Genomic DNA, 25,643 nt, shown 5'->3' on the forward strand with positions numbered 1-25,643 from the left:
TTCAAAACTGGAGACATCTGAACCTAATTGACCAAATCAAATTTGTATTAACCGATCAAATTCATCGTCAATCGACACTAAAAAGTATCAAATCAAACCGACTTATTAATTGCAACCGATTACATCTCTCAATCGAATCCAAACCAGCATAAATAAATTCTAATTAGAAACATTCTTTCCGAACCAAGCAGACCGGATTATTTCAAATTTTTATCAGTAATAACATCCTACTCAAACCGAACAAACCGAGTATAACAAGAATTCTTGGAATTCCTTAAGAGATCATATGCAAAATGAAACAAGTTTGATCTAAAGACACTCTAAAGAAACGTTCCTATAAGCAAGTTCGATCTCTTCTTCAGTCATCTCAACGGTCATATCACTGTCATAGCCACAAGCAACCCGAGAGGTCGATTCATCTTCGCCCGGTTTTGCTAGCTCAGCTTCGTAGATCTTTTTCCACGACTTTGCTTGTTTGCAAACTTCTTCCTTTGATGCTGTTGAATTTTCCTTTTTAGAAGACGATTCCATCTTTCCAAGCTCCTTCACTACACGAGGGACAAAGCTCCATAGCTCTGTAACTGATCCAATGTCCTAAAATTAAGAACATTCGAGAATAAATTCAACCAATGATCTTCTCAAAGAAACTGATCAAAGTTTAACAAATCCAAAAATGTACACAGGCGGCAACTATTATTGTTCAGACTTCAGAGATATTAACCTGCTTCTGTTCAAGAGAATCTATGGCGTCTTGTAAGCAGGTTAAGACTCCTTCCGCAGCTATTCGCTTGATTTCGCCTGGTTCTGGCTGTTACAATGGCTTTAGAATAACGGAAACATACAATCAAGAAAACATGTCTTTTGAAAGAGCATATTAATTCCCTTACTTTTTCCTCCTGACTCTCAAGCCATGAGATGGTTTGACTTAGGTCATCCCTGGCCCATTTCTTCACCTCTGTAACAAAAAATGGCTCTTTCACAAGATTGCAAGCTGATCTATTCTGTGAACATATGGAAATAAACAGTCATAGACCATTGATTGGAGCAAAATACGGTTCGTTTTGGTTAACCAAATCATCAGATTTAAACATGCCTTGGATGAGGTAGATGGTGTTCCCCTTGTTTCTGTTTTTTTCTCTACTTGCTTCTCTGGTTTTTTAGACAGGTGTTCTCTCTTTTCTGAATACAATCAATTAAGGTTCACAGAGTCAACTAAACATCGGAGTGAAGCAGTGCAATAAGAAAAGCTTTTCTCTTGTCATAAACGTAAAAACAAGGTGATTTGATGAACCTCAGGATGGTTAAAACGGAGATTCTATCTAAAGCCTTTCCAATATAATTCTTTTTACCTCGATTAGCATCTTGGGGACTACTGCTTTTCCTCCATGGTTTTCCAGCATGCATAAGGTATTGCTCGATATCTACCAACTTCTTCTGCGCATAACACTCAGTTATCCACTCCTGGAGACAGTGAAATCATATAAAATATCAGCAAAAAGGAGAAATTCAAATCCGCACACAATCCCTTATAAGAAGAGTCAAAGAGGTAACCTTTGAGATAATTGTTCCACCATTTGTTTCAACTTGACGGAACTTTGGAGTGTTAGGAAAAGCACAAATCAACAAGGTAGAGCCAGCGTTCCAGTCAGGTTGATAGGTGGCTCCCATTGTCAAGGCTTGTGACCTCAGTGTACTCCTCTCAGGATTAACAAAGCCCGAAAGTACAAAAACAACGCCTTCCTGCATAGTTTAACCTTCAACTCAATCACAAAAGCATATAAACTAACATGACAGCTTAAGATAATTGAGTCTCAACAAGACCATGAAGACACACACAAACCATAAGTTTAGAGAATTCAGTGGTATTTGAACTTGGCTCGGCGTGTTCTGACTTGTTGGAAGGGGCATTTCTACTGTTGTGCTCTTCGGTTGGTCCTTCATCCTTAGGCTTCTTACAATGAGACTTACTCGGAGTAATCTCGGGATCCCTAGAACTCATCCAAGAAGGAAGATTTCGCTTCTGAGACATCTTGTCCTTTACAGTGGAGAGAATACTAACACAGCTTTCGTCCTACAAAGAAACACTATTATGAACCTAAGCCACTAGTTACTTGAAACTCCAGGAAAATATTGCTATTGCATCGCATCTAGCACAACACAAAGCCAGAGAGAAAACGGTGCAAATCTGCAAAAAATGTAAAACATTCCCTAAGAAAGACAAATCTTAATACAAACGAATGGTATAACCTTTTTTCAATTTCAACATAAAAAAATCAATGGACAATGGTTTTAACATAACTCAGTAGCACTGAATTTGAATTCGAGTTCAGATCAAATCACACTGGAAAATTGGAATTGAATACCAAAAAAAAAAAAAAAAAAAAAAAGAAGAAAGACATTGCAATTAACAGAACATCGCGAACTTCGCCATAAAACCCTCGAAAACTAAATCTACCCATGTAAATGAGCCAACACAGAGGAGAAGACTATAAACTTGAGAAGAAAGCGAGGAACCTTTAAGTGCTAGCGCTCCCCCCGTGGCTTCTCTTTGATCGAAATCATCAGAGACTATTCAATTTGTCAACATACAGTACAAAATCAGATCAAAATGACGGGTTTTCAATTTAACAAATGATTCAACTAGCAAAGGTGGACGTGCCGGAGTGGTTATCGGGCATGACTAGAAATCATGTGGGCTTTGCCCGCGCAGGTTCGAATCCTGCCGTTCACGCTTTTTTTTACCAATTTTTTGCTTTGACTCTTTCATTCGCGTTTTTACTCTTCTGCCCTTTTTTCTTTTTTTTTGGACATCAACTTGTCTGCCCTTTTAGGATTTCTAATGTTTCATTTTTACGGTGGAGGGGGTTTATGAATTAAAAGAAGTACAAAACCAAGGTCAAATTACCATTACTAAATCATTCCTCGTTTCAATCTTTTTTTCCTAAGTTAGCTCAGTCAAATCCTTCGTATACCTACAATGAGCTCGATGAATTAGACTTAATGCACTGGAGAAGCTAAAGCTTGCAAGGGGAGGAAACATCCTATTTCTTCTGAAATATATCGTATGCTTGTCCATATCATTGATGTCATGATGTGTCATGTCTCATATTCTCGTAACATCCGCAACACAAACCCATCATATATGCTTTTATCTTATCTTTCTCTCGTTGTGTTGTTGTTTTTGCTACAACACAATTCCAGGACTAAGTTTCTGAATATCAATGAGTCTAAACATGTCAAAATTAAACTACGTCTTCACTTTGTCTTTAACGTACCTTTCTTTGATGAAAAAATGAAAAAAAAGTTATAAAAAAAATAACGTACCCTTCTTTAACCGCAAACTGTTTTTGGACTTTTGAACCCATTTCCGAAATTTCAGGGCTTCTTTTCTTCAAAGTTACGTAGTACGTACTAATAATAAGCCATCGTCACGACTCACGTGGTTACTAAATAAGATATGCTTATAAAAGGATTCAATATATTCAATGGCTTTGGCACGTTCTGTCCTCGCTTGACTTAAGCCATGTTAATTTGACCGTTGTGTTGTCGTTGGTCTGTTCGACGCTATCAATATAAAAAAATGTGTTTTATTAGCTAAATTCAGTTGATTTATCATACTCTGTGCTTTCCCTCTCGCTCACTTTATATATATCGAAGAGTATTGAATCATCTTGATTTTCTTATTTCATTACCATTCAACATTAAATCATGTTGTCAAAATTTATTTCCAAAAAATGACATGAAACCTCGAGCAAACCCTTAAAAAAAAAAAGGTAGATAAGTTGATGTTAGTATATGATGATGAGGATGAATGAAAATAGATATTCCGCGCACTTATAAAAAAAGAAATACAATTACTGGCAGTAGAAGATACGAAGTCCACATCAGCTACCGGATAACTATCATAATGGATATGGAAAAGGACGTAAAAATAAATACCAAAGGAAACTTCATGAGCTTATCCTGTCTGTATGTACGAGAGCTGTTTTATTTGATGTCGACCGCATGAATATCCAAATGATCTATTGCATGTCTTCGTAACAATTTGATCCCTACCATTAATTAATATGCAAAATAATAATGCATATATGATGAAGACGTCGAGTGCCTAATAGAAAGATGCGGCGAGTCAAACTATCTTTTGAGACATATATACTGTTTAGCTATATATCTTTTCAAATGAACATTTTCCTATGTAATTGGCCAGCGTTTTCTGCGGTGCCAAAGCTCATATTCTCTCGATCATCTAACTGTAAACCTTATTACTTAGCTCTGGCAGATGTTATTATCTTTGCCGGTTTGCTTCGAGGCTTTGTGCTTCTAATTTAATCAAGTGTCGACATAATTGGAAAAAAAAACGAGTAAAATGCAAATAAATAACGATCACATATATAAAGAAGTAATTAAACTCTTTTGGCTAGTTATTTCGTGTGTTCTTCGTTTTTTTCCAATTTGCTTGGCGAATTTTCTTGTGAAGAAAATACTTGTTAAGAGATTTGAATAATTGAACGCGACCAAAGAAGAGTATGAGAATTGAAAATATCGACACGAACATTGATGAAGTGGGTCCAACACTCCCAGTACCAGTCTATTCGGGCTATTCCTATCTACGAAGAATCGGATTGCTTCCGTCGTTTATTGTTTAGATTTATCAAAGAGCCAGCCACCCGACGAATCACGACGACTCTTCTTCCCCCCTTTAAGGATGTTGACACCGTGTCGTTTTGTCACCTTATAGAGTTATAGTCATTCAGACGCCGTGCCGTTTTATCAGTTAGAGTTATTTTCTTCATGTTGAACCTTTTTTTGTCAGCCCGTTTTATCCCACGTTGAAGTTTCAATTAGCTTATTTTAAAAAATATTAGATCGGAGTATCTTTTGTCTAATTAACCAAAACTCCAAGTTACTACATTTATATGCAAATACATGAATGGGTCATAGTAATCACAAAACTATTGTTTTAATAAACCAAATATATGCGTTAAAGATGTTTACAGCTTTATACATATGGCGGACACTAGAACTAGTCCAACCTGCATGGAACATGCTACTAATTCCCTAAATATTGTATTATTCCGTATTCAATTTTGTACAGCTACGAAAAATAGAGTATTGTACATAAATGTCCATACGTTACAGATTAAATTAGTAAGCAAAAATGCTTTGATTAACGAGTATACGCTTTTGAGTACGGAGACAACATTTCGTTTCTTTATGTCACACGCGTTAAGAAGTTTAATAAAGATCATATATAATTACGACAAATATCTGTATATATTGTAGCTATATTTATAAAAACATATAACTTTGGTCATCGGTAATAGTTTAAAGATGTCGAGTATCAATACAGATTTAAATATGGCCGACCAAAGATAGACACACACATACAGACAACAACAAGCCAAATAAGAATCAAATAAATTTTTGTCAAAAAAAAGGGAAATTCTACAAGTGAAATTAGAGAAATTATCTAGAAGGATTTTAGAGGAAAGACTCCAAGGCATTAGTCTTTGAGCTGGATTTGGATTTCATTTTAATAAAACATAAATTAATCTTTAAACGCTATTATGTGCTTGGATTATGTACCACATAATGCGAAGGAAACATCTTTGTAGTTTTGCGTTCTTCATATAATAATATTTTGCCGTCGTGTATGTGTAGTATACATATATTCATCACTTTAGTATACAAGTTGCCACAAAGTTCTGTTGTTTATAATAAAACCAAAAAAAAAGAACAAGTTCTGTTGTTTATAATAAAACCAAAAAAAAAAAAAACAAGTTCTGTTGTTTGGAATTAGGAGATCGATTTAAATTTTTACAAAGCAAAAGGGTGTGTGTGGTCCGATTAATATTTTAGTATATGAGAAAAAGAAAGGGTGTGATCTAAATTATAGATTCAGAAGGTCCATTCAAAAAGTACAGTCTTTTATGTGTAGGTTTTAAGTTTTTTCATTATTCTTAAACGAACAAATGATAGATTAATTTTATTCTGTTTTTTGTTGTGCGCACTAGTAAGTGTATACTCTATAGCATTAGATAGAAAACAGAGTAACATGTCAAAACAACATCCAAAATCTAAAATCAGTATTAGTCGAAAGGCCTAATTCGATATTCGGTAGTATATTTTACCGTCTATGTTTAGATATATAATCTGTTGTTGACTGGAATTCGAATGCTAAATTACTAAACCTGACCAGAAAAATATCAGGAGAAAATGAACTTGGATATGACATCCATCAACTTGTCCCAATTGGTCCAAAGTCTCCATCTTTAAATACAAGACACAACCATTAACCGTTTTTGCCCATACTAACTCAAATTCCGTTATCTTCATTTTATTTGATTTAAACTATAAAATATACAACACAAAAATTATATTAAAAAAAGAAAGAAACGATGAATGAATCAACAAGTTTTCTAGAAACACTTATCTTCAAATATCTATAAAGCGGCACACTCTCCTCTTTCCCATCATCATCATCATCTTCTTCAACCTTGTCTCGATCCAAAATTTCATCTTTTACCAAAACTATTACAATATCCCTCACTCTACTTGTAAAGCTTCAATCTTCTTCACTTCTCAACAAACAGATAAACAAAAAGCTTCAATCTTTGATACTTTCTCGATGGAACTTATCCCCAATCTTCCCGACGACGTTGCTCGCGAGTGTCTCCTTCGCTCCTCCTACCAACAGTTCCCTGTCATCGCCTCCGTTTGCAGAGCCTGGAACCGTGAAGTCTCTCTCTCTCAGTTTTTACATCAGCGAAAAGCTTCACGCCATAGCCAAGAGCTTCTTATTCTGTCTCAGGCTCGTGTCGACCCCGCTGGATCCGGAAAGATCATCGCTACGCCTGAATACCGGATCTCTGTTCTCGAATCCGGGTCGGGTCTTTGGACGGAGCTTCCTCCGATTCCTGGTCAAACCAAAGGACTTCCTCTGTTCTGCAGATTGGTTTCCGTTGGATCCGATCTTATTGTCTTGGGTGGGCTTGACCCGATTACGTGGCAGGCCCATGATTCGGTATTCGTCTTCAGTTTTCTCACTTCCAAATGGCGCGTGGGGGCAACCATGCCAGGTGTACGGAGGTCCTTCTTCGGATGCGCTTCGGATTCGGATCGGACGGTGCTGGTTGCGGGTGGACACAACGAAGAGAAATGTGCGCTTACGTCAGCTATGGTGTATGACGTGTCAGAAGACAAGTGGACGTTTTTGCCGGATATGGCGCGGGAACGAGACGAGTGCAAAGCGGTATTCCATGCTGGCAGATTCCACGTCATCGGTGGATATGCCACTGAGGAACAGGGGCAGTTTAGTAAAACAGCCGAATCGTTCGATGTGTCTACGTGGGAGTGGGGTCCACTTACGGAGGACTTCCTCGACGACACCGGCGATACCGTTAGCCCTCCGACCTGCGTCGCCGGTGGGGATTTGTACGCGTGCTGGGGTGGCGATGTGATGATGTTTCTAAATGACAAGTGGCAAAAGGTGGGCCAGATCCCTGCTGATGTGTACAATGTTACTTACGTAGCGGTGAGGCCCGGGATGCTGATTGTGATCGGCAACGGGAAGGCGTTGGCTGGATACGGTGAAGCCACCGTAGGGTATATATGTGATTTAAGTAGCTCACGATGGGTAAAATTGGAAACACACGGTGGTCATGTTCAAGCTGGCTGCTTCTTGGAGGTCTAATGGAAAACCTATTCATCTTTGGAGTTTGAACCTAAACCGCAACAAACCAATGGGTAGTCTCGTGTGTCAATCTACAAATCTTTTCATGAACAACAAAATAAAGAAATATTGTATTTATTCAGTGTCACTTTACCAAATATTTATGTTCTCTATACAAAACTTCAAAAGGAAGATTTGAACTTTTAGGTTCTCTATACAAAACTGATCTAATTATATAATTGCAAGCAAACAAACTTTCGAAACATGTGTCGACACAAAACTTTTAAAGTTTATTAAAGGAGCCTTGATTTTGGTATCCAAGAACTTTAATGGGTTTCATAGACTAGTCCTATTAATTTTTTTACTCGAGGCCCAAATAGACCAGATTTTGAATGATGAACTTTTGATCTTTAAATGGGCTTTTGGATGGGACTTGAGACAAATGGATGGCTAGGATTAGAGCAGAGGTTTGAAATATGGATTACACCTGAGGGGCAGAGTTCGAAGATAGACTGACAACAGACTTTAAAGAGAGATGCAGAGACACCCTCTGTTACAAGTAACATCTATTTAATATCGATACAAAAGAAAAGTGCATTATATTTTCAGCAGGAGAATTAAATCGTAGCCGTTGAATCTGCAGAGGAAATAGGCGCCGCTTCGTTCTGCGTCACAGCTTTGTCATTAAATCCAACGGCTGGCAGCTTTATGACACACACAAACAATTGAATTGGAGCAGTGTTAAACTGTACAGAGAATTTAGCTTCTTTAGTTTCTTTCTTAACCAAAAAGTCAACACATTTTTGTATCTATTATAAGTCGGCCTATTTAGCCTATCTTTTCATTCATCTCCATACACACATCATCAACTTTATTGTAAGGAAAAATTTAAGATACGAAGACGATTACGCTAGCTTGATCGTTGTAGACTTGTCAAAAAGTACTACTTTCCAAAAGAAAATTGAGCATTGTGGTTATATTATCTTTTTTCAAGAAATTTAGAAACTAGATAGCTTGTGTTTTGGATCCCACGTATTAATGGTTAGATAAAAGATCTAAAAAGACATTGATTTATATGCTCGTGAAATGATGTCTTCCTTGACTAATGTAAGTAATTGCCGCGTATAGAATAAGATTTTTTTGTATTCCAAAAGGAAGTGGAGTACACGCGCCGAAATAGTTGACCCTTGAAGAAAAAGTTTAATGAAGGATGAAAAAAGTCTAGGTTAAATGGAAAACGGATATTAACTAGCCCTAACAAAAATAGTAAAAAGCAACAGCAAATATCACGTGTCCCCAACTTACGATTAAATAGCCTAAAACTCAAATTATACGTTCTAAATTAAGACTAAGAGTCTCGATGATTATCTTCATGAATCCGGTGATTAGTGCCGTTAGGAGAACGAAGAGGAAACAGGGGCAAAAGCTCCGGTGCCGGCTCGGAGCCGCTTCTCGGACTCGGAAGGAAGTAGAACCCTTTTTCCGCTATGGCTTTTTGCTCTTCCTTGTCCGGTTGCGCGTGGTGTTCCTCACGCGCTGAATGTGGACTCACGCGCGCCCAGAATGGGTCTAGGTGAGAGACGGGAGAGACGAGGAATCCTCGGTGGAAATGGCTGAAAGCGTCGTTAGGGTTTGTGATGTTGTTGACCTTAAGCTCCATTTTCTTTGATGATTGACGCCGTTCGTGGAGTTTGAACGCTGGCTTTTTGGGAGTTAATGGAAGCTTCTGGTGTGCGGCTGAGACGGCGGAGAAGGATGAGGAGGAGATATCGGGTGGTGCTCCAGTGAGCTTTTGGACGATGTTACGGAAATTAGAGGGGTCTGCTTGAACGAACATGGTGTTTGGCTCGGTGGCATAGCTCGGCGGCTGCTGGTGACTCATGGTGGTTGAGATGACTAAAGAGAAGAAGAGAAGAGAGAAGAGAAGCTTGTTTTTGTTTTTGTCTAAAAGACATTCGTCTGCCTACTGCACATATATTTAAAGAAGACCCTATTGTGTGTTTGTGTGTTTTTATTGACATTTTTTGCCAACATATTAAATTTAGTAATTAACCAAAGTGGCTATTATTGTTTGACTTTGCACGTCTAGAATCTTTAGTTGATAAGTTGACTAAAAAATAAATTATATGTTTAGTTGCTAATAATTCACTAATATTTGTGATTTGAATACGGATTAAAACTGTTTCTAGATGATTATAATGTCAAAGTCAACGCCCAAGCTAACCATACATTATTAGAAGTGTTGCCAATTCAATACCTGGGAACATCATATATAGATAATTCGTGATAATGAAACATTTAGTCGGTTCATTGTTGACTCCGCAAGCAACTTAATTGATATTTTCAAAGCATTCCACTAGTCTATAATATCCCACTATATATTTTTCTGTACACAAACGTTATATACTTTAGACGTGGTTGACGAATTGATATGTGATACAAAAGAAAACCTAATGTTATAACCTTTGTAGGCAACTGCGTAATGATTGATCCCTGGCCGTGATCATATGATAGTATGTAATAAGCGTAATTACCACACGTCCATGATTTTATGAATTTTCGAATTTTGAATTTCCCAAAGAAATAAATGCTGTGACGAGAAGGGCATCAGAACTTTCCCCTACAAAATTTATGGAGGTTCAAATTTTGAAAAGTAAAAAATTAAATGACTTCAAATCCGTACATTGTTGAGTAATTATAATAATATAAGCGATAAAGTTTTTGGTGTTGTTTGTTAGAGATTGTGATTACTTTTAAAAAAGTACTTCTTCTTACGTTACATTTTATATTGTTAATATGAGAGAATACATCATGCATCCGATTTAATTAGTGGAGGACAAAGATAAATAGAAATGTTCAACATATAAAACAATCTGAAAAAGAAAAGAGAACAAAATTAATAGGCTTTTAGTTTTAGGTTGCGTGAAGGAAGTAGGCAAAAAGCGAAGATTTTTTCCCTCCTTTTTCTTCACACTTCACGTTTTTTCTTTGTTCCTTAGCTTTGCTTCCATTTGACTCTATGAACTTTTTTTCTTGTGTTTCCATTGAAACCTTCTTTATTAGTATTCCTTTTAGGCTTGAGTAAAATACAGAACAACTCTTTCTTCATTTCCATTTGTCCACTTTTCTTCTTAGATTCTCGCTGTTTCAGTGGGAACTGATAGAAAAAATTGCTATGAAATTTCTGATGAAAAAAGTATCCAACTAACACCCTTACTAGGAAGTTATCTAATTTTAAATTCTGAAAACTTAAAAATCATAAGAAAAAAAGTCACTTTGAATCAAATGTTGAGCCTGGTCAACCAAACTAAGACAATGTTGATTGATCCTGTTGACTCGAAGAAAAGGAAAATCAACAACGTAAGAGTCAAATTTTATGGTCAAGGGAAGTTTCATTAAGAGCCCATCTGCTTTAAACGAATTAAGGCCCAGAGAGGCCCAGTTTTGGAGGTGAAGAAAAACGAGGGAACATGATTCTTTTTTAATTTTGAAGCACAAATCGGACGGAATTGGAGATTCTTTTGAATAAGAGTTTCGTTCGAGCTTAGAGATGGAGAAGAGCGCTTGGTCTCAGTGTAGAGAAATCGAGAATTCAAAGTGTGGTTTCATGAAGAAAAACCCTAATTCTGTCCGAGATAGAGAGGTGGTTTCAGCCTTGTTGATGCTTGCATCCGCTTAGTGAGAAGTGCTTTGTCCTAAAGAAGCTGAAAGCAAATGAAATTTGTAAAAGCTATCATCACAGTTCCACCGAGAAAAGACTGACTTTGTTTATTCTGTTAAATGATTTTCGATTGTTTGTGCCTATTTCGATTGTTTATTAATGTGATAGACAATGTTTTATCGAACTTGTGGTTCCATCATACTATGAGTGTAAGTTCATGCTTCAGTTAGATAAATGAGATAACACAGGTACTTGCTGGTTTCCCGCAAAGTTAAGTGTTTGAAGTAGTCACGAGAGATTCGAATACAAGATGTCTCTCATGTCTTATTATGATGCAATCTTACTTCCAACAGAATTAAGCATTGATGTATAAATCATTCAAAGACGGTTTAATCAAACATATATTAGACCTTAAAACATTATGTGACTTGGAAGACAGAGCCCAACTGTGGTAAATAAAGAGGACATCTCTGAGATCAACTTCTTCAAGTTTTAGATAGAGAGGTCAGCGAGATCAAATGTTCTTTCCACCGCTTTGCACCAAGACGCCACTTTCTTCTTCCTGATTCCTTCTTCCATAGCGGGTCTGAAAACTTTGGAGTTCTTCGCCTTCTCTCCCGACTCGAATATGTCTGCTTCCTTCCAGAATCCCACAGCTAATCCAGCTGCATAGGCTGCTCCTAATGCTGTTGTCTCTATGTCCACTGGCCTCACCACCGGACTTCCCATCAGATCAGCCTGCAACATTTTCAAGGAGATAAGAGAATGAGATTAATGTTCGAACAACACAATCATCAGAATCTGATTCATACAGAGAAGAGAGGAGAGCATCATCATACCTGAATCTGCATCAGAAGGTTGTTAGCTGTGGCACCACCATCAACTCTGAGCAAGAACTCCCCTTTCCCGTTATTAAGGGAACCCTTTTCACCTGCATCTTTGTTCATGGAGTCAAGGACGTCTTTCACCTGGAAACACATGCTCTCCAGCACAGCCCGAGCAATGTGAGACTTGTTGGTGAACCTCGTGATTCCAATGCACACACCACGTGCGTCTTCTCTCCACCAAGGAGCAAACAAGCCGTTGAACGCTGGCACAAAGTACACTCCTCCTGTAGAATCTACCATTGCTGCCAAATCTTCGATCTCAGAGGCGCTTTTGATTATCCCAAGGCTGTCTCTAAGCCACTGAACAGCAGCTCCTGCTATGGCAATCGAACCCTCCAATGCATAGTTTGTCTGTGCTTGAGGACCGAGCTTGTAGGCCAACGTGGTCAGAAGACCATGACCTGATTTGATTGGCACTTCTCCGGTGTTGAGAAGAATGAAAGCACCTGTGCCATAAGTACTCTTCGCCTCGCCTTTTCTGCAAGCTTGCCCCAACATCGCAGCATGCTGATCACCAAGACATCCAGCAATCTTGATACCGGGAATAGGCCAGCCTTTGCAGATCTCTCCAATCACTTCTGAATTGCTGACAATCTTGGGCAAGATTTCAGCCGGTATGCCAAGTGTCTTCAAAGTGTCCTGGTCCCAGCTCAAGGTTTTGAGGTTCATGAGCATTGTCCGTGAAGCATTGGTGACATCAGTGACATGAAGGCCGCCATTGATACCGCCAGTCATGTTCCAGATCAACCATGTGTCGATAGTGCCAAAGATGGCATCCCCTTTCTTGATAGCGTCTTTGACATCATCCACATTCTCCATGAGCCAAAGCAGCTTCATGGCAGAGAAGTATGTGCTTATTGGCAAGCCGCAAGACTCCACAAAATGGGATCTTCCTCCCGAGAGTTCTTTCTCTAGTCTCCTGTAATTAAGGATCACCAAAGAAAGCTTTCATCAGAAACCAAATCCCTCAGCAATCCTGAAGATGATAGTAGACAAACCATACAAGAAGAAAAGAAAGAGATCAATGAAAGTTATGTACCTGCAGATGGAGCTGGTACGAGCATCCATCCAGACAATAGCCTTGTGGAGAGGAAGGCCAGTGGATTTGCTCCAAACAACAGTAGTCTCTCTCTGATCTGTAAGCCCAATGGCCTTCAAGCCACCGTCGACGTTGTGTCCATCGGCAGTGGCTTTGTCGAGAGCCTTTGCAATGCACACTTTCACACTTTCCAGTATCTCCATTGGATCGTGTTCCACCCATCTTCAAATACATTTTAAATAAATCAATAACAAGAGACTAGAGATATATATATATATGCATCCAAAATCCACTGAACAAGAACACAGATTCGAAATCAAATAGGAAGACAAGACCCAACGGAAAAACGAACAGATCGCTTAGACACACAGACAGAAAAACAAAAAACAAAACTTTGGTCCGATGGAGCTTCAAAGATACGGAAATAGTGTCCAATCAGACAAGATCCATCCACTATAAAAAGTCTCACTTTACTAGTCATAACCAATGAATACATGAATTTAAACAAGAAAAGGTGATTAGTTTTACCCAGCTTCGGGATAGAACTGAGTGAACTCGACTTGATGAGAAGCAACAGGACGAGCATCGTGGTCGTAAATGATGAATCTGGTGCTGGTGGTTCCTTGATCGATTGATCCTATAAATCCATTTTCTTTTGCCATTTTTCTTTTTTTTTATCTTTTTGGTAAAGGTGAAGAACGATGCTTTGTTGTTATCTCAAGGAATATAACGAAGAAGATGGTTGTTGAGGATAAAACTAAACTACAAAATGAGATAATGGGAACGATTGAATATAGAAAGCTGAATCAGAGTCAGAGATTTTGTTGGAAACTTCACCGTTCTCTATCCATCTACGCATTTACTCCACCGGATTGGATGATGATGTATTAATTAAGCTTTTTATTGGTGGATGGTCAAGATTATGAGATCATTCTTACTTAAATTCAGCTGCATCTCCCACGTGGCTCTCTTTCATTGGATATTCTTGTAACCGTTTCTATCGTTGACTTTGACAAACTCATATGTCCCTTTCTCCGTTCACAGATCTGGTTCTTCTATTAAGTTGATTTATTTTCCTAGTACTACTTGTCTGAAGCTACTATATTTTACTATAAACTTATAAACAAATGGGATTTTAATTCAATTTTACGGCTGGCCCTCGTGAAAACGTATCTTAAATACAAAGATATTATGGATAGAAATGGGGTTATCTACTTCAGACCAAAAAAACAAAAACTGGGTTATCTACTACTAATATTGATTACTACTGCTCGTAAATTTGGTGACCAGATTTTACCAATTAATGTATATATTATGAGGCCTGCCCTAAGATTATCATATGTAAATTGTAATAGCAACATATGTTGGATGGATATGTATGAATTAATATTTTGATCAACTAACTTGTCTCGGAACATCATCGTATATTCAATTATAATCACCGGCTAGCTACATAAATTGATCAAATTTACGCCACTTTAATTTTCCCAGTTATATATATGGATTGTTAATAAAATGATTGTGCATATTTTGATCTTTTTAAGTTATTTGACTTGTTAAGAGGTACACTATGATTTACTTGTAACCAATAATACTATTGTTTCATTTGAAATATCTTTTATAGCTAGTATGGAAGAGAATTTTCTTTTATGTAGTACAATATCATTTTGAGCTCTTTATGATGTTATCGTCAATAAATGTTAAGCTGAGTTTACGAAATCGTCATTTAGTGAATAATTCCAATTTTGGTTTCATTCATAAATTAAACATCTTCTCCTAGTTTAGTTTAGTGTAAACATATTATACCGGTGTTTGTTTGTTTGAATTCATACTTTTTAGTTTTGCTATACATAAGTGTGTCGCCAAAAAAAAGTATTTGTTAGTCAAAAATACCAAGAAGAAGCAATCCTTTGTTTTGGAATTAACCGAAATAAATAAATATCAAAACAATGGATAAACAAACCCAAATGTTCATGGGTTCTCCCACGCGCTGATTTCTTTTAAAATAAAGTATTTAGGCTAAAAACAGCGTTTTTGGTGGGTATATAGACTAGGCATTTTCGACACACGCGCTATACGCTCTACTGGTGCGCGTTTGCATTGTAACAGTAATGTTTCTGATAATAACTCGTGTCGTGTGGGTTCGTTTTATATTTTGTTTTGGGCTTTTACGGAGTCCAATATTTAGTCCACAATTATTATTCAGTTAATATCGTTGGTCTGGCCCATATCTACTTAATTTCATTTACATTTTCCCGAGGCTTCATAATTTTATTATATTACTCACCCATTTTGAAGCTTCAAGAAAATTATACTTTCAAATCTAATTGGGTAATTAACTTAATGTATCATCATAATCAAAATCATGCTAATTCCTTCACCCCTATCTTTTCTTTATTTTTTATTTTTTATTTTCTGAATGAGTTATGATGAAAACGTTTCTATTTATAATTTATAATTTGAAGAGATTATCAAAGTTTATTTGTTTCCATGTCTGGACTGTAAGGAATTATATTTTATTTTCTTTTCATATATTTCAAAATAAATAATCAAATACTTTTAAATCTTAACAAGTTTAAATGAAACTAGATTTTAACCCGCGGTATACCGCGGGATGATTTATTTTTTAAAAGTAATATATATTAAAACTTGTAAATTTTATTTTTATAAAATATTTATATTTTTACAGTTTATAATTATTATTAAGTATTTATATATATTAATTGTTATTAAAAAATAATAAATTAATAATTTAACCCGTATTGAAACAGTGGATTAATTATATTTTACTTTTTATTAATGTTGATTCAAAAACACGTCCCTCCAAATCCGTCTTGCCAAAAAGCCATTTATTTTATTAATATTAATTTTATTTATGATATGACTCTAAATTATAATCTAAATATTTTAGCTAATAACATAGGAGTGCACCATATTTATTTAATAGGGGAATGTACTACATGACCCGAATGCACTTTTACCCAAATCCACCAAAAAAGTCTTGCAAAACTACTATAGACCCGAATGTACCACATTTTTTTGTGCTAATTTTTATGTGATTAAGATTTAATTGATTTCGTATATAAAATATTAAATTGTTTTACGAACTTATTTGTTTATAATTTGGTAACAGATAGATATTTTAATATTCAATATATTTTGCTTCAGTTTAGGAAATCTTTGATGACCCGTCTTTAAATCCAATAAACCCTATAATTAAGAGATGAATATTGTCGTTAAATGATTTTGGTAATCTTAATGATGTCATTAAAAGATTTTGTTTTTGATTAAATTTTTCTAATGGCATTGTCATGTAATTAATTACAAAAATTAAGGTTACATTTAAAATGTACTTCCCAAATAATATAGTAGGACGATATGCACTTTTATCCAAATCCACCAAAAAAGATCTTGCAAATATACTATAAAGATAAGAAACGATAGTCGGTTTTGATAGGTATAAGATTAGCAAATATATTAGTTCGCTTAAATTAGTTAAAGAATACAAATTGAAAAGGAATATTACACTTTATTCGAATATAGTATCAAAACTTATATAGAGATTTGATAATTTTTTAATTGTTGAATACTTTTTTTTGTGCTAATTTTATGTGATTAAGATTTAGTTGATTTTGTATATAAAATATTAAATTGTTTTACGAACTTATTTGTTTATAATTTGGTAACAGATAGATATTTGAATATTCAGTATATTTTGCTTCAGTTTAGGAAATCTTTGATGACTTGTCTTTAGATCCAATAAGCCTTGTAATCTAGATATTAACCTGCAGTATACCGCAGGTAGGCTTATATTTTAGTTCAACTAAAAACTTTTATTGTAAAGATGATTTAAAAATATATGATATTATTTTATTTGATTTTAAATGTATAGTAAACTGTGAGTTGTATATGTTTTGTTGATATTATCTATATTATTTAGTGTTTAAGATTATACACTTGTAGTTTGATTGTTAATTTAAGAGTTTCACCTGTAGTATACCATCTTGTATTAATATCGATCTAAACCCGTCAATTCTAGGATTTTCCAGCTTGTATTAAAAATTGAATCACATCTAATATGTTATTAATTATTGTAGTATATAAGATTATAAATTTTCAATATAATATGTATGAAATTGAATATAAATATTTCAAATTATGACCTGTTACTCAGTAGAAAGTTTTCTTAAATCTATTTTTCACCCGTTATAATATTTTTTCATGTATTGAACAGTTTATATTCGTTTTTAAAAATTCAAATTATGGCATATGCGAAAAAACTCTAATTATTTTTCTATAATGATGATATTATTTTTCGGCAAAAATAGAATCATATAAACATGAGAAATGAACTATAATAATTAATAAAAAATTAATATGATAATTTAGATATCAAATCTAATTTGTTGATTTTAATTGGTTACTTTTTTGGGAATTAATAATGTATTTCGTTTTTCTAATTAAAGTAAATTAATTAAAATTTAGATATCAAATCTTATATGTTGATTTTGATTGGTTATTATTTTTGGAAATTAATAATGTATTTTGTTTTTTAATTAAATTTAATAAATTAAATTAGTATTTGACTTTTTAATCCTTAAAGAGATAAATTAATTTACTCTTTAAAATTTTATTTCTAATGGCATACCTATGTAATTACTTACAAAAATTAAGGTTACATTTAAAATGTACTTCCCAAATAATATAGTAGGATTATTCGTTCAAAAATTGCTTGGAAATAATAAATTACTAGATTTTAACCCGCGGTATAGCGCGGGACGATTTATTTTTTAAAAGTAATATATATTAAAATTTGCAAATTTTATTTTTATAAAATATTTATATTTTACTGTTTATAATTGTTATTAAGTAACGCTATACCACGAATCCATGAGACAATTGTTAAAAAACTGAAGTTGTAACCCCTATTAAAACAGCATATTAATAATATTTTAAAATTTTAAAAATATTTGCCCTGTTCTTTTTGTTATCGCTGCGTCAGCGGTTGGCGACCGGAAATTATAGCTTATTTGCATGTAATCTGTATGGAAACTAACATAATCGTTCTTGTGAAAAGAGCCGCAGTGTCTATAAAAATGGTCGCCGTTTTTTTTAGCGATGCCGACGACACCGGTATCCCCTGTAAAAGTGGCCGCAGCGACACCCTTATTCTTTTTTTTCTGTTTCTTTTGCTGTTGTTGACGTTTAAATTTCAATCGCAGATCCCTGACGCAGCGTTAACGTGCCGAACATGGCCATTGATTCAAATACATCCACCATATAACCCATTCCAAAATAAAACCTGTTCAATAATCTCTTTACCCGTCCCGTGATTTTTTTTTAAAGTAGTAATTTTTAAAATTTAAGAATTATTTTTTATATATAAAAGTTTTGCAAATTGTATCATTCTCTAATACATTTATATTTTATAGTTTAATTTTATATATAGTAACATTATACATACCACATAACATTTTCGGTTTTATATAATTTTTTCTAAATTAGGATGATTTGATATGTTTAATATTAGTGGTCTTAAAAAATAATAAATTAAAGATTTAACCCGTATTGAAACGGTGGATTAATTATATTTTACTTTTTTTATTAATGTTGATTCAAAAACCCGTCACTCCAAATCCGTCTTGCCAAAAAGCCATTTATTTTATTAACATTAATTTTATTAATGATATGACTCTGAATTATAATCTAAACATTTTAGCTAATAACATAGGAGTACACCATATTTATTTAATAGGGGAATGTACCATATGACCCGAATGCACTTTTACCCAAATCCACCAAAAAAGTCTTGCAAAAATACTATAGAGATAAGAAACGATAGTCGGTTTTGATAGGTATAAGATTAGCAAATATATTAGTTAGCTTAAATTAGTTAAAAAATACAAATTGAAAAGGTATATTACACTTTATTCGAATATAGTATCAAAACTTATATAATACAGAGATTTGATAAATTTTTAATCGTTGAATACTTTTTTGTGCTAATTTTATGTGATTAAAATTTAATTGATTTTGTATATAAAATATTAAATTGTTTTACGAACTTATTTGTTTATAATTTGGTAACAGATAGATATTTGAGTATTCAGTATATTTTGCTTCAGTTTAGGAAATCTTTGATGACCCGTCTTTAGATCCAATAAGCCCTATAATCTAGATATTAACTTGCAGTATATCGATGGTAGGTTTATATTTTAGTTAAACTAAAAACTTTTATTGTAAAGATGATTTAAAAATATATGATATTATTTTATTTGATTTTAAATGTATAGTAAATTGTGAGTTGTATATGTTTTATTGATATTATCTATATTGTTTAATGTTTAAGATTATATATTTGTAGTTTGATTGTTAATTTAAGAGTTTCACCTGTAGTATACCATCTTGTATTAATATCGATCTAAACTTGTCAATTCTAAGATTTTCCAGCTTGTATTAAAAATTGAATCACATCATACACATAAAAAAATCTAATATGTTATTAATTATTATAGTATATAAGATTTTAAATTTTCAATATAATATGTATGAAATTGAATATAAATCTTTTAAATTATGACCCGTTACTCAGTAGAAAGTTTTCTTAAATCTATTTTTTACTCGTTATAATATTTTTTCATGTATTGAACAGTTTATATTCGTTTTTAAAATTCAAATTATGGCATATGCAAAAAAACTTTAATTATTTTTTTATAATGATGATATTATTTTTCGCAAAAATCGAATTATATAAAGATGAGAAGTGAACTATAATAATTAATAAAAAATTAATATGATAATTTAGATATCAAATCTAATTTGTTGATTTTAATAGGTTACTTTTTTGGAAATTAATAATGTATTTCGTTTTTCTAATTAAATTAAATTAATTAAAATTTAGATATCAAATCTTATATGTTGATTTTCATTGGTTATTATTTTTGAAAATTAATAATGTATTTTGTTTTTTAATTTAATTTAATTAATTAAATTAGTATTTGACTTTTTAATCTTTAAAGAGATAAATTAATTTACTTTTTAAAATTTTATTTCTAATAGCATATCTATGTAATTACTTATAAAAATTAAGGTTATATTTAAAATGTACTTCCTAAATGATTTGATTAGTCGGCTGCATGTGTCTATACAAGTCCATGGACTCTTAACGGGCCTATTACTAGTTTGTCAATCTAGTTGTTTATTGGGCCTATTAATGAGTTACCAAGTAACATTAGTTTCCATCTATTGTTAATTTTATCATTTAGCTTTGTTTACGATAATTTTGTTTATGAAAAGTCGTTTTTTTATTTTTAAATTACTCATTTTTATTTTTCTATTATCGTATAGATATGAACAGAAATATTAATACGCATTTTTTAAAATATTTTTTTCTAGTATATATTCATAAAATTGAAATTCTGTTAGGCGTTAATTATTGAATGAGAAATTTAAAATGAAGAACAACAGTTAGCAAAAGTAATCATTATTTTCTACGTGTGGTCTTTTCAGATTGCCGTAAATTAACCATTTTATCATTATTGTAATTATCATTAAATATAATAAATCCACCATTAATAAAGGCCAAGCGAAAAAAAAGGGTCAGTTATTAAAATTAACCAAGGGGCGTGACTCTTTGATTTTGAATATATATACCATAAAAATTGTCAAAGAGAAGTCAGATAGCGAGCGAGAAAACCTTCGTGCTCTTTCTTCGCCGCCAAGTTATATCGACGGTGTTTTCGTATCGACGTCTTCTCCTCTCTCTCTCTCTCGCCGTCATCACCTCTTTGAATGAACGGCGGACGCGGGAAAAGGCCTAACTCAGTAAGTTATTTCAGTACCCTTATACAATAAATATCATTTGTTTGTTTCTAGACACCTCTAGAATTTGTTGGCTTACTTGTGGTGACAGAGTCGTGAGAGTATACTCTGATTTTTGATGGTTTAGGCAGAGGAGGAAGGAACCATGGCTGAACCCTCTGTAAAGAAGAGCAAGTTGACGGAATCCGATTGGATAAGTGGTTTAGCAGATGATTTGCTACTTCAGATCCTCTCGAAAGTCCCTACGAGGGAATCCGTTTTCACAAGCCGTATGTCAAAGCGATGGAGAAATCTCTGGAGACACGTTCCTGCCTTGGACTTGGACTCCAGTAAATTCCCTCATGAGTCGGACTTGGAAGATTTCTTTGATAGCTTTCTGCAGTTTGATGGTAATCTTAAGATAGAGAGATTCAAGTGGATTTACAACGTTGAAGAGCATTGTGACCCTGAATTTGTGTCTCGGATCGATCATGTGGTGAAACGTGGACTTAAAGATCTAACTATTCTCAGCAAGGTTAATATTGAGGATGACTCAGTTCGGATGCCTGTCTCGCTCTACTCATGTGCGACTCTGGTGAATTTAACTCTCTATAGTGTAGTCTTCGATGCTCCTCGAGCACAATTGGTTTCTTTACCTTGCCTCAAGACTATGCATCTCGAGGCGGTCAAGTTTGACGGAGAGACCATTCTTGGGACTCTCATATCAAGCTGCTCTTTTCTCGACGAATTAACCATAATCACGCATGATCATGATGAACTCGGAGATGTATCTGTGCGCTCTCCGTCACTAAGGCGCTTCAAACTTGAGTCTATGCGTGAGGATTATGACGAATGTGAAGATCCTAATGTTGAAGTTGATACCCCCGGACTGGAATACATGAGCATCACTGATTACCAATCTGAGAGCTTCATAATACATAATATATCTCCTTGTGCAAAGGTGAACATCGATGTTGTCTTTGATGCGGAGGATGAAGATTCTGTTATCCATGATTTTATCACCGCCATATCCACTGTCCGTGAATTGACAATCTCTGCTCGAACTCTAGAGGTACACATGATTCATTTGAGTCAATACCAATTCATTTTATACAATTTTCTTATGGACAGTTGATATCTTTCTAACAGATGATCCATGATTACGTTGAATCGGAAACGGAACTAGTACCTCAGTTCTCGAACCTGTTTTGCTTGCATGCTTCGTTCTCTGAATCTTCTTGGGAAATGTTTCCGACATTTCTTGGTTGTTGCCCGAATCTACATTCCCTCTTCTTGGTGCGCATCATTTTCCTATTATCCTATAATAGCATTTTGAAAACCCTAACTAAAGAACGAAATTTTCGTTTGGTTGTATCATCAGGAATTTGACTGCTTGCCAGAGAAGGAGGAGATTAATCTGTCATTGGTTCCTCATTGCTTCGAATCATCTCTCGAGTATGTTCAATTGAAGGTACCAATCACAGTGAGTGAGACATCAAGCAAGATGGAACTAGCTATATACTTTGTAAGGAACTGTTCTGTTTTGAAGAAACTGATGTTAAATGAAAGTTTCGGAAACGTCATCAACAAAGTCAGAAAGATTCCTAAACGGTCTGAAGGGTGTAAAATTGCCATGCCAAAGCCATTGCACGAGAATGTTTCTCATGGATCCAGTTTACTACCTTTGATCTGCGGGTTCATTCCCAAAATACTTGATCAGTAATCAAGTGGAAGATATCTTAGATTTTTTGTGGACATGGATCATGGGTCTGACCAAACATTTGTTTTTTTTGTAAGTTGAATCTATAATTTGATCGACTTTTGTTATATCTCATCGAGATCTCTATTGTTATTTTCTTACAAAGTTCTTTTTTTCGTTTTTCCCAAATATGAACACAACAAACATGCATAACTTTATTGCTACTACGTTCTCTACTTAAGTTGGAAATATCTCCGCCACAATGGTGATGCACAGAGGAGAACCAAGAGTAATGACGTTTATATCCTTTGGCACTTAAAATCGAGTTACAACAACGCCGGTGACCATTTCCTCAGTATACATAGAGCTAGTGCAAAAATCAAATCAAGCAAGCTTTAAAACCCTTCTCTAACTCCTCCCTGTTCAAATTCTTACCAATGAAAACGATCTTATTCACTCTCTCCTCCTCTCTTCCCCATAACCTGTCTGGTGATCCTTGAAATATGTCATGGACTCCTTGAAACACGAATCTCTCCTCCATGGTGTGGACCGAGAGGAGACCTTTCATTCTGTAGATGTCTTCACTGCGTTCCATCAGTAACGTCCCGAGCCACATGTTTGCCTGATGGATTGTGACACAATTTGAAGATTAACATACGGTTTCATCAAACAGTCGTTTTATATGAGACTTTTGTGTGCCTCTCAAGCTGCATATTATCTATATTACCTTCTCAAGGTCTAAGCTTCCTTCGCAAACTATACTGACTGAAGAAACACCGGGATCATGGGTGTGATCATGAGAATGATGATGATGATCTGAGGTTTAAGAATCAGAGACTGATTAGGTTGTGATGAGAGAGACCAGAACCAACAATCCATGTTCGTAAAGCTGGAGCATGCAATCAATATAACTAAATCAAGGTTTCCTAATAAACTTACCATGTCCATCGTGGTGATGATGGTCGTGGTCATGGTTGTGATCATGATGATGATCATGGTCGTGATCATGGTGATCTCCCTTATCATCTTCATTCACAGAGCTTTCGATTCTGATAAAGCAAAGAACACCTTAATAACTGTGTGAAGCTACAAGACACCAAACTGAATATTATCATAAGTTAAACAAGAAGCAGACCTCTCTAGATCAAAACCTCCAATTCCAAGAACATAATCTAAGTCAACATTTCCGTACTTTGTTCGCGTCATCTGAGCCATGCTGTTTATTGTCTGTAGATAACCATAGCAAATACGTTAACATTATAACCAAGAATGGTCTGAGAGACTAACATATAATCATCTAGTGAAATAAATGAATACGAAGAAGATGTGAGACCGACCTTTATGCGTTGTACCACCGAACCTAATTCCGCCTCACCAACAAGATCAGTCTGCAACAAAGTACAGTCACTTTTCAGAAATTGGATATGCCAACAAAAACAATACAACCGATAACTTCTCAATATATTTGAGTAAAACATATGGATCCATCACTTAGGACGTGTCAAAACCATTTGTGCAAATGAATTTATTTGTAAACTATAAACTATTTGAGAGAGGAACGACCTGAATCTTATGATAGAAGAGATTCAACCACTCAAGATCACAAAAACTATCACATTCTCTTTGAGACAATTGTGTTCAAAACTTTGGTTACCTTGTTAACTATGATACGATCTGCATAAGCTATTTGTTCAACAGCCTCATTGACAACACCTTCGGGTTTGACCTCGTCTAGATGCAAACGAGCATGCTTAGCATCAACTAGAGTAACAACACCGTCCAGTTTGACATCATTGAAAATTTCTTCCTCGGCATAAAAGGTTTGGATAATCGGTGCCGGGTTTGCCAATCCTAAAAAGTGAAAATAAACATAAGATAGTCATTACTCATTCCCCAGATTCTCTAAGCATACTAAATGAAAATGCCCCCTTTCCCAACCTGTAGTCTCTATGACTATATGATCGAACTTTCCTTTCTTGGTATTGACTAATTCTCCAATCATCCTGACAAGATCACCCCTAACAGTGCAACAAAGGCAGCCATTGTTGAGCATCACAATATCCTCAGCTCCAATAGATTTAGAAGCAACAAGTGACCCATCAATGTCAACTTCACCAAACTGAGAGAATTCACATGAAACATGAATTAGAAAGCAACACCATTATAACTGAATTCAGGCGAGGATAATAAGCTAACCTCATTCTCAATCACGGCTATTCGCTTCCCATGATCTCTGGTCAGTATATGATTCAGCAATGTTGTCTGTGGAAAAACAAAACATTGCAGTATAATTAGTCCAACATTTCTTTTACTTAGCAGGGCTAATTTTAAACCCTAGAATAGATATGAAATGATGAGAAACACTGACTGACCTTGCCAGAGCCCAAAAAACCGGTGATAATAGTAGCCGGAATCCGGTTATCTGGCGGAATCTTAGTGGTGACATCAGAATCTTCAGTCTGCGTAGCTGAGGCGGAGACAGATGAGAATCTTTGACGGCGGACCACCGGGGAATAGAAGAAAGACGGCGTCGTTCTGACGGAAACGGTGGTAGCTCTGGGCCTGGAGAGAACAGAGACGGCGGCAGAAGAAAAGCGATAGTTGAAGGCGGCAGAGGAACGAGGAGCGGTGAAAGAGAGGAAGGTCGTAGCAATCTCTAGTGTTGATAGCGTCGCCATTTTAGTTAAAGAAAGCAAGCGAGAGGTCAATGGCGATTGGCGAGTTTAAACCTCGTCCCACTCTGTAGCTTCTTCTAGATACACACACCAGATAATTTTCACTCGATTTTTTTTCTCTGTCTCTTCTCAATATTTTCTCAAAATTACTATTTTTGAAGATATTTATCATTGTAGATATATAAGTCTGTGGGCCGTGGGCCGCATAGG

At 35.0% G+C, this 25,643-nt stretch overlaps 6 protein-coding genes, 2 long non-coding RNA genes and 1 other non-coding gene across 14 annotated transcripts; 4 read left to right on the forward strand and 5 right to left on the reverse strand.

Annotated features, from left to right (window-relative positions):
• Window positions 1-29: 29 nt before the first annotated feature.
• Window positions 30-3,401, reverse strand: ATXRCC1 (BRCT domain-containing DNA repair protein). Of its 5 annotated transcripts, NM_106691.4 has the most exons (9): window positions 3,325-3,401; window positions 2,515-2,568; window positions 1,841-2,071; window positions 1,552-1,740; window positions 1,350-1,461; window positions 1,094-1,179; window positions 888-1,001; window positions 722-808; window positions 86-594 (listed from the first exon to the last, which is right to left on the reverse strand). In NM_106691.4, the coding sequence occupies exons 3-9, from the start codon at window positions 2,027-2,029 to the stop codon at window positions 310-312; spliced, it is 1,062 nt and encodes a 353-aa protein (NP_178158.2). In that variant the 5' UTR covers window positions 2,030-2,071; window positions 2,515-2,568; window positions 3,325-3,401; the 3' UTR covers window positions 86-309. The 5 variants fall into 5 exon arrangements, with proteins under 5 accessions (NP_001185449.1, NP_001077856.1, NP_850985.1 ...); NM_001198520.1 differs by lacking the exons at window positions 1,094-1,179; window positions 3,325-3,401 and adding an exon at window positions 1,205-1,254 and having other exon boundaries at window positions 30-594; window positions 1,841-2,223; window positions 2,364-2,637; NM_001084387.2 differs by lacking the exon at window positions 3,325-3,401 and having other exon boundaries at window positions 55-594; window positions 2,515-2,594.
• Window positions 2,650-2,731, forward strand: AT1G80430. Its single transcript has one exon. It is a non-coding gene; the product is annotated as a tRNA-Ser (tRNA).
• A 1,109-nt stretch (window positions 3,402-4,510) lies between the features above and the next one.
• AT1G09967 lies at window positions 4,511-4,760 on the reverse strand. Its single transcript, NR_139730.1, has one exon. It is a non-coding gene; the product is annotated as an other RNA (long non-coding RNA).
• Window positions 4,616-4,835, forward strand: AT1G09973. Its single transcript, NR_139731.1, has one exon. It is a non-coding gene; the product is annotated as an other RNA (long non-coding RNA).
• Window positions 4,836-6,317: 1,482 nt separating this feature from the next.
• Window positions 6,318-8,042, forward strand: AT1G80440 (Galactose oxidase/kelch repeat superfamily protein). The gene has a single exon (NM_106692.4). The coding sequence runs from the start codon at window positions 6,629-6,631 to the stop codon at window positions 7,691-7,693; it is 1,065 nt and encodes a 354-aa protein (NP_565238.1). The 5' UTR covers window positions 6,318-6,628; the 3' UTR covers window positions 7,694-8,042.
• Window positions 8,043-8,295: 253 nt separating this feature from the next.
• On the reverse strand, window positions 8,296-9,815 carry AT1G80450 (VQ motif-containing protein). The gene has a single exon (NM_106693.4). The coding sequence runs from the start codon at window positions 9,552-9,554 to the stop codon at window positions 9,021-9,023; it is 534 nt and encodes a 177-aa protein (NP_178160.1). The 5' UTR covers window positions 9,555-9,815; the 3' UTR covers window positions 8,296-9,020.
• A 1,733-nt stretch (window positions 9,816-11,548) lies between these two features.
• On the reverse strand, window positions 11,549-14,203 carry NHO1 (Actin-like ATPase superfamily protein). 2 transcript variants are annotated; one of them, NM_106694.4, is made up of 4 exons: window positions 13,788-14,203; window positions 13,260-13,481; window positions 12,173-13,139; window positions 11,549-12,071 (listed from the first exon to the last, which is right to left on the reverse strand). In NM_106694.4, the coding sequence occupies exons 1-4, from the start codon at window positions 13,919-13,921 to the stop codon at window positions 11,826-11,828; spliced, it is 1,569 nt and encodes a 522-aa protein (NP_178161.1). In that variant the 5' UTR covers window positions 13,922-14,203; the 3' UTR covers window positions 11,549-11,825. The 2 variants fall into 2 exon arrangements, with proteins under 2 accessions (NP_178161.1, NP_001031307.1); NM_001036230.1 differs by having other exon boundaries at window positions 11,611-11,989; window positions 12,211-13,139; window positions 13,788-14,171.
• A 6,727-nt stretch (window positions 14,204-20,930) lies between these two features.
• AT1G80470 (F-box/RNI-like/FBD-like domains-containing protein) lies at window positions 20,931-22,898 on the forward strand. The gene is made up of 4 exons (NM_001334988.1): window positions 20,931-21,083; window positions 21,172-22,131; window positions 22,209-22,355; window positions 22,441-22,898. The coding sequence occupies exons 2-4, from the start codon at window positions 21,226-21,228 to the stop codon at window positions 22,780-22,782; spliced, it is 1,395 nt and encodes a 464-aa protein (NP_001319428.1). The 5' UTR covers window positions 20,931-21,083; window positions 21,172-21,225; the 3' UTR covers window positions 22,783-22,898.
• On the reverse strand, window positions 22,871-25,598 carry PTAC17 (plastid transcriptionally active 17). The gene is made up of 9 exons (NM_106696.4): window positions 25,131-25,598; window positions 24,955-25,020; window positions 24,697-24,877; window positions 24,413-24,609; window positions 24,096-24,146; window positions 23,894-23,985; window positions 23,698-23,807; window positions 23,486-23,574; window positions 22,871-23,380 (listed from the first exon to the last, which is right to left on the reverse strand). The coding sequence occupies exons 1-9, from the start codon at window positions 25,434-25,436 to the stop codon at window positions 23,138-23,140; spliced, it is 1,335 nt and encodes a 444-aa protein (NP_178163.1). The 5' UTR covers window positions 25,437-25,598; the 3' UTR covers window positions 22,871-23,137.
• Window positions 25,599-25,643: the final 45 nt, after the last annotated feature.

The sequence above is a fragment of the Arabidopsis thaliana genome, assembly GCF_000001735.4.
Source record: "Arabidopsis thaliana chromosome 1 sequence".
Lineage (NCBI taxonomy): Eukaryota > Viridiplantae > Streptophyta > Magnoliopsida > Brassicales > Brassicaceae > Arabidopsis > Arabidopsis thaliana.

Excerpts from the sequence above, each read along its gene's own strand:
- ATXRCC1 (NM_001084387.2), bottom strand. The coding sequence starts at position 2,029 with ATGTCTCAGAAGCGAAATCTTCCTTCTTGGATGAGTTCTAGGGATCCC. Across the intron at positions 1,741-1,840 it reads CTGAATTCTCTAAACTTATG|GAAGGCGTTGTTTTTGTACT; the intron begins GTTTGTGTGTGT and ends TAAACTATGCAG. Across the intron at positions 1,180-1,349 it reads TCCCCAAGATGCTAATCGAG|AAAAGAGAGAACACCTGTCT; the intron begins GTAAAAAGAATT and ends GATTGTATTCAG.
- AT1G80440 (NM_106692.4), top strand. The coding sequence starts at position 6,629 with ATGGAACTTATCCCCAATCTTCCCGACGACGTTGCTCGCGAGTGTCTC.
- AT1G80450 (NM_106693.4), bottom strand. The coding sequence starts at position 9,554 with ATGAGTCACCAGCAGCCGCCGAGCTATGCCACCGAGCCAAACACCATG.
- NHO1 (NM_106694.4), bottom strand. The coding sequence starts at position 13,921 with ATGGCAAAAGAAAATGGATTTATAGGATCAATCGATCAAGGAACCACC. Across the intron at positions 13,482-13,787 it reads CAGTTCTATCCCGAAGCTGG|ATGGGTGGAACACGATCCAA; the intron begins GTAAAACTAATC and ends ATGTATTTGAAG. Across the intron at positions 13,140-13,259 it reads CGTACCAGCTCCATCTGCAG|GAGACTAGAGAAAGAACTCT; the intron begins GTACATAACTTT and ends CCTTAATTACAG.
- AT1G80470 (NM_001334988.1), top strand. The coding sequence starts at position 21,226 with ATGGCTGAACCCTCTGTAAAGAAGAGCAAGTTGACGGAATCCGATTGG. Across the intron at positions 22,132-22,208 it reads TCTCTGCTCGAACTCTAGAG|ATGATCCATGATTACGTTGA; the intron begins GTACACATGATT and ends TCTTTCTAACAG. Across the intron at positions 22,356-22,440 it reads ATCTACATTCCCTCTTCTTG|GAATTTGACTGCTTGCCAGA; the intron begins GTGCGCATCATT and ends TTGTATCATCAG.
- PTAC17 (NM_106696.4), bottom strand. The coding sequence starts at position 25,436 with ATGGCGACGCTATCAACACTAGAGATTGCTACGACCTTCCTCTCTTTC. Across the intron at positions 24,878-24,954 it reads TAGCCGTGATTGAGAATGAG|TTTGGTGAAGTTGACATTGA; the intron begins GTTAGCTTATTA and ends GAATTCTCTCAG. Across the intron at positions 24,610-24,696 it reads TATAGTCATAGAGACTACAG|GATTGGCAAACCCGGCACCG; the intron begins GTTGGGAAAGGG and ends TTCACTTTTTAG.